Source organism: Camellia sinensis, chromosome 14, assembly GCF_055761805.1.
Source record: "Camellia sinensis isolate YWXY chromosome 14, ASM5576180v1, whole genome shotgun sequence".
Lineage (NCBI taxonomy): Eukaryota > Viridiplantae > Streptophyta > Magnoliopsida > Ericales > Theaceae > Camellia > Camellia sinensis.
The window spans coordinates 105,829,707-105,837,025 of NC_138974.1; the positions used below are offsets into that span (position 1 = coordinate 105,829,707).

Sequence of the window (7,319 nt, forward strand, 5' to 3'; positions counted from 1 at the left end):
ACTGGGTAAACATCAAATCCTAACACATTTCGCGTGAAAGGTGAAAAGTGGTGTAACCAACAGATGTACCTAACCATGTCTCATACGAAAAAAGGAAAGGTTTAACTGTATGTAAGTGATGAACAAATACGTCAGTATACATACAACATAAATTCGTGTACATACACACACATTATATATTCATATACATATATATACAGAAAGACATACAAATACACACTGATATATATATATATCTACATATACATATACAGATATATAGATATACAGATATACATATATACATACACACACGTATATATAAATACTTATATGGTATACACACTTATACACAACATTTTTCTCTTTCTCTCCCATGTTTCTGCCTATGTCTCTGCCTCTTCGTCTTCATCGAATGTCGCATCTGGCGCGTGATTTCAATAATCGCAGTGCCTGGACGACAACAGCTAAACTACTTTGATTTTCAACGATTGCCTCTGCAATCCCTCCTTGTCTTTTTCTTCTCCTCAGGCTTTTCTTTAAACAAAGGCTTGAGAGAGTAGAGCAAAAAGCTACAAAATCCCTCATTTGCCATTACTCTATCAATGCTTCCTTTAAATGGCATTCCCTTCTGTCACGGCCTCATCCTTCAATACTCCTTCCGCTCTTCCCACACCTTAATGAATCCCTAATTGAGATTACTAGCTCCTCTGAGCCTCAACAAAGTGCCTCTACCCTTATCCTTTTTCTCAACTTTCCTTCGCTGTCAGTCGAGCAAATCATGGCAGTGTAGTCTGATTTTGAGGCCAATCACTACACATTAAGGTCCTATGTGGAGACCGTGATAGAGGTCTTAAATTTGCCCCACTGGCTGCAGGGTTGGATGAGCGAAGTGCGCCGATTAAATACCTAACTATCTCTACTCCAGAGTATATACAAAGATGGTCGAGCAGAGATTAGTGCACTGAAGAAGGAGAACAAAGAGCTGGAATGGCAAGCAACATCTATGGCCCAATTTGGAGTACCTTCGCAGTCTACATTTGATGGCCGTTAGGGAGTAATCTCTTTCGAAGGCTTTGTAAATACTGAAGCAAAGTCTTCAAAGGCTTCCAAGGAGTGAAATCAACAAAGGAAGCGATTGGCGAAACTAAAATATCGGCCAGTAACCCTTACCGCCAGAAACATTAGTCGCCGGAAATCGAGAACAATGCATGAATTCTTTGTTTGTTTTTTTCTTTTCACTTTTCTTTTTTCTTTCTCTCTCTTATTTTTCTGTATTTTCTGTTCGAGAGTGGGCACTGCGCTTTAAATCTTTTGTAACATTTTGATCGGGGTTGATCTTTGGCATTAACAAAACGAGTTTGTTCTGCAAATTCAGATAGCATGAATGGCACAACACTAAGCATAAAAATCATTTTGTTTTGAATTTTGAACTTGAAAATGGCTGCATTTTAATGAATTCTGAACTGAATATTAAGTCCATCACTGACCAAAACACAAAATATAACTCAATGAAATAAAATGAAAATGAAGCAAAAACCATCCCAAACACACCCCTTTGCACTTGCCGAAGCAAAATGAATGCAAAACAGAGCAACACCGGCTGACTACCCAACAGAAAAGCATTGCCGGTGACAACTACTGTGCATTTTTCGGCGATTGCTTGATTAAGGTGATGAGAACTTGATAGTGTAAGGAAAGAACAAAAAACCTGACTTGACTGTGCCCCTAGTTCATCACTTTGCCCTTTTTTTTGTTTTTCCTTTATGCTAAAGCGATTTTGATCCACATGAGAGGTAAGTTAGCACACTTGCTCCATTTTCTGTCTTGAAATCATTTAAGCCAATTATGAGCACTGAAAATTTTCCCTTTTTGGTCTAAAGAATGGTCTAGATTTTACAAAATATGAAACAATTTTCGAGACAATCAGTCAACTTCATTAAAAGTCCACAAAATCTATATTTGTAAACGGCCACTACTTAACCAACATAAAACCAACCCATGAGATGCACAACTGAATTTTTCTTGCAACTGAACCCGTCATGAAGGTCAACTGAACCAAATGGGACAAGTTAATTAAACAAAATTGGATAGCCGAGTCGAATAAAGATACACCAATCAAACTTGGATGGGATGAGTGAGTTAAAAAATGATAGGGCCAAACTTCAAGATGAAGCTATCTACGTATCCCAAAGATAGGAATCATGCCACACGTAGTTCCAGCTAAAGTTCACTCAGGTATTAACACTCTCCTTTTGTGCTCTAACTTTTGCCAAAGCGGCACTTCTGGGTTTTCGACCTTGCGAGCCTTTCTTCATTTTTTTTTTCATTGTTCATTTTTCTTTATTTTTTCAATTTTTTCATTTATCTTTTTTTTCATTTTTTTTTCTACTCTAACTTTTGCCTGGGTCACCTTTCCAAGTTTCAGCCCAGCTAGCCTCTCTAGGATAGTACTTCTTCAACTTGTCCATGTTGATTAGTTGTGAGAACTCCAAACCATCCAAATCCATGAGAATGACTGCTCTCCCTAACTAGATTGATTTAACGATGTAGGGACTCGTCCAATTGGGTCTGAACTTGCCCCGAGGGTCATGGATAGGAGCTCGATTATCATTCAGCACTAAGTCCCTTTCCCTCAAATTCCAAGATCTGACCTTTTTGTTGAATACTTTGGCAATCCTGGATTGATACCCCTGAACATGGTATAACGCCTTTAATCTTTGCTCAACAAGCAACATCAACTCCTCAAATTAGTTCTTTTGCCAATTAGCTTCTACTATCTAACATTCAATCATAATCCTCAATGAAGATACTTCTATTTCGATTGGAAAAATAGCATCCATTCCATATACCAAAGAGTATGGGGTTGCCCCTATAGACATTCAGATTGATGTCCTATATCCCCAAAGTACAAAAGGCAGCTTATCTACCCAATCTCTATAAGTTTTCACCATCTTACGTAGAATGATCTTGATGTCCTTATTTGCAGTTTCAACAGCTCCATTGGTTTGTGGCCTATAAGTGGATGACTTGTGAAAAGTCACGTTATATTTCTCAAGTAGAACTGCCATTTCTCCTTTGAAATGTGAGCCATTGTTTGAAATTATTTCATTTAACACCCCATATATGTAGATGATGTTATTTCCTTATGAATTTGGCCACATGTGATGCTTTAAACACTGAAAATGACTGTGCTTCAACCCACTTGGTAAAATAGTCAATGGCAACCAAGATAAACTGATGCCCCTTTAAACCCTTTGGTGTGACTGGCCTGATGACATCTATGCCCTAGACTGAGAAATGCCTAGACAAAGTCAGGTTGTAGAGTTTTGATGGCAAGATATTCATGAGATTGGTGTGGATTTGACATTTGTAGGATCTCCTAACAAAGTCAATACTGTCACGACCCAAACTCGCCCTTAAAAGTTTGGATCATGACCGGACAATAACCCTAGATTACCTTCGGCTTCAAAAAGAAAATTTCAAAATATTCAAATCATATCGGGGCCTAAAGCGGAAGCAAAGCAAATAATAATGTCCATTGAGCTTGTGCATACATGATAGCTAGAATAATTAAAATATTTAGCCACACTAGTAATTTATATTCATATACAAACCTTATGTATATCTCACATATATATACATAAGACTCAACAAAATACAGAATTCTAACAATACAAACTTAAAGCCTCGGCACATCTCAAAATGGCAAAAGCTCCATCTCGGAGGCTTGGCATAATAGGTCCACAAAAGGACTCCTGAAGCTGACCTAAGGTTGGTCTCTAGATTGATCACCAACATACATATAAAGTATGGAGTGAGCAAAGCTCAATGAGTAATAATACAATAAAGAGGTTTAAATGAATGAGCCCAACATCATAATAACCATTATAATATAAATTTATACTTTTCTGAAATCACATTTACAGAACAACCTCGGGTCCACAAAACGGCCTCAGAGCCAACAATTATCAAAATGGCCTCAGGCTCACATATGATACAGAATGGCCTCGGGCCCACACTTAGTACAGAACGGCCTCGGGGCCCAATCACATGTTAATAGCTATTCGAAACAACCTCAGGTCCAAACATATCTTATCATAAAGTAGATGGAACATTGACATGTCTCCATCTCTCTCATAAAATAGAACGGCCTTGGGCCACTTATCATACAATAAACAATTCACATTTCATATCCATATTACAATTCTTGGAACTCATTCATTCGAATAAAGCATAATTTCTTAAAATCACGTCATTTATGTATCAAAATAAATATAAGTGAACATATCTTTACAACACTATTACTCACAGTGGTTTCCAAAAATGGTTGACCGATCCTCAAATCTTGACCTGCAATCACAATGCGCATAGCACAACACATCGAAACATAGAATTACTCTTTTGATCAAATTTACCTCTCTTAATCTTTTCTTAATCAAATAAACTGATCGCTTACTTTCCCCTTTAACCAATTATTTATGTTGGTTCTAAACTCATTAGTCCTCAATGGGTCATAATCTGTGTCTAGGAAAATAGGAAGAAACAAAAGGAAGATGGGTTAGGAGAAGAAATAGCATGAAACGGTTAAAAAGAAAGTGAATAACCTTCACTAATTTGAACATATCTATTTGTGTACTGAGAATGTGGATGTGAGACCATTGCCATTAGAAACTAGACTTTTGGGGCTTGAATTTAAGCTCAAAAATCACTTAAAATGGAGTCCGGATGAGGGAGATATTCCTATTCGAAGTTGGGCTGAAATAGGGGAGTTCCACACCTGAGGGACCAAAACCGCACGTGCTGGAGAAGCAAGGCACGTGCATTTATTTCAAAAGCATTCCGCACGTGTGGAAAGCCCCACCGCACGGGCGGTTCTGGGCAAAATCCTGCTGTCAAAAATATATGTTCGCTCTATCACTTGTTCTTCCATTTTCTAAGCTAGGTTTCAACTCAAATCACTCAAAAACATGTCAAACTAATAGAAAACATGAGATTATGATTGTTTTCTAAATCAAAACATCAAAAATACAATGAATCTTCAAGCAAGAAAGATCAAAATCCTTGTTTTAGTTCATTTTCAAACTTTTTCAAAACTTCTTCTTTTAAATTCACATAGATCTTCATTTCATATGTAATTTTATGAGTTCAAACCACACAAAACCAAAAAATTAAGGCTCAACTTCTCACAATCAACTTCAAGATAAGCAAATATAAGGGAATTAACTCTCAAATCTAACAAATGCACAGAATCCATGTTTAATTTCAAGAGTATAATTTGCTCAAGCATATGAGTTACAAACCCTAACTCATTTGAGTGTGAAATCTCTAATTTAAGTCTTGATTTTACACAATTGAAGCGGTATTCCAAGAGTTTAGTTGATTTACACATACCTTGAATTAAATTCTTGAATTGCCTTACAATTCCTTCAATTTTCCCATGTTTCTTCTTCAATCTTGAGCTTTTTCCTCTTTTTCTCTTGCTTCTCTCCAGATTTTTCTTTTCCTTTCTTTTGTTGAGTCTATCTCAACTAAGGTCCATATACTCATATATATATATATATATATATATATATATATATATTAGATATAATATTTAATAAAGTCAATTTAATTCATTCTAAATCAGATTTTTACAAAACTTCATACTAGGCTCTCAAAATCATGCTAATCACAAATGTTTAATCGGTTTTGTTTTCTGGCACCTCTAAGGTCCTAAATTTTCTGTTTAAAGTTGTAATTTCAATAGATTTTTCTACAATCAACAGTTATAACGTCAATTCCTTATAATTCAAATCCTTAGACATGCAATTCCACAACAACCACATAATTAAATGAATCAAGACTAATCACAAATCCCACATAATTTAATTAACCTAATTGACTTCCATTAGAGCCCAATCAATTATGTTGAAATTCATCAGTTTGAATTAGATGTTTTTAATCAAAATCCCAAAAGGCTCCAAATATCAAATTAAGCTTATTTCCATCATCAATTTTGATTTCCCACATTAGTAAGGCCTTCAATTTCAGGTCAAACTCAAGGTCTCTATTAATAAATTATATACTCAAATTGAATACCTCATAAATAAATTTAATTCGCACTAATCTTAATTCTCACTCGTCATAATGTAATTAACTCCAATTTGGACCCAATTAATCAAATCTCAATTTTACAAATCTGAATCGAAGATTTAATTAAATTCCCATATCGTCCGATACTTGAAATTAAAATAATTCAACTCACTAATTATTCTTTCTTGAGCCAATTAGACTTTCAATTTCTAATTCCAAATAAATCTTCAATAGAATCATATACAAATCAGTCTCCTTAATTTTCATAATTCCCAAATTAAATCAAAATGGTAGGCAATTAAAATTCAAATCTCCGTCATTAATTAAATATAAAGTATTGAATGATGAGGTTATCATAGATACAATCACTCTCCATGGTTAACCAGTAGTATCCCTGCCTTACGATCTTTCAAGCCAACATTATACCATTGATATGGGCTCCGCACTCTCCTCCATGAATGACATCCAAAATACATTTTGCCTCTTCTTCCTCGATGCACAGCTTGTGCAGTTCTAGATGCCCTTTTCTATACAGTTTATCCCCGCAAATAATGAACTGAGCAGCCAGACGTCGCATCCCCCTTTTGTCTTTGGCATTTGCCCTTTGCGGGTATATACTGCTTTCCAAAAAGTTCCAAATATCAAAGTATCTAGGGTTTTCATCTTGAACTTCTTCTATTGCAGCTACCATTTCATGTACGGGCATATATCTTTGTTCTATTAGGATTGGGCACATCTTAACCCCAACTAGTATATCTATCATGGAAGCGAGGGTTGCCAATGCATCAGCAATCGATTTTTCTCTCTCACAAGGTATGTAAATGTCAATCTTTCGAACGTCGAGATCAGCAAGTCCAAGGTTTGATGATAGACTTTCATTGTCTCCTCTTGAACCTTCCAGTCTCCATTGGCTTGAGAGACAACCAGGTTCGAATCCCCAATCACATCCAACCTTATTGCCCATAGTTTTAGAGCTGCTTCCTGTCCAGCAATGCAAGCCTTATACTCTGCTTGCTTGTTGGATACTCTAAATCGGAGTTTGAAGGCTAAAGGGATTTGAGAATCATATGGTGCTATGAGCAACACACCTATCCCATAGCCAAATTGATTGGACGCTCTATTAAAGTATAATTTCCAAGTGTCTTCTTTTATCAGTACGACCTCCTCATCTAGGAATAAATAATCCATAGCTTCTTCTCCTTCAATCAGGTGATCAGCCAAAAGTTTTGCCATGGCCTTTCCTTTAACAGATTTGCGAGCGACAT

At 36.2% G+C, this 7,319-nt stretch overlaps 1 protein-coding gene across 1 annotated transcript; it reads right to left on the reverse strand.

Annotated features, from left to right (window-relative positions):
- Positions 1-6,463: 6,463 nt before the first annotated feature.
- On the reverse strand, positions 6,464-7,018 carry LOC145807227 (uncharacterized). Its single transcript, XM_082905174.1, has one exon. The coding sequence runs from the start codon at positions 7,016-7,018 to the stop codon at positions 6,464-6,466; it is 555 nt and encodes a 184-aa protein (XP_082761300.1).
- Positions 7,019-7,319: the final 301 nt, after the last annotated feature.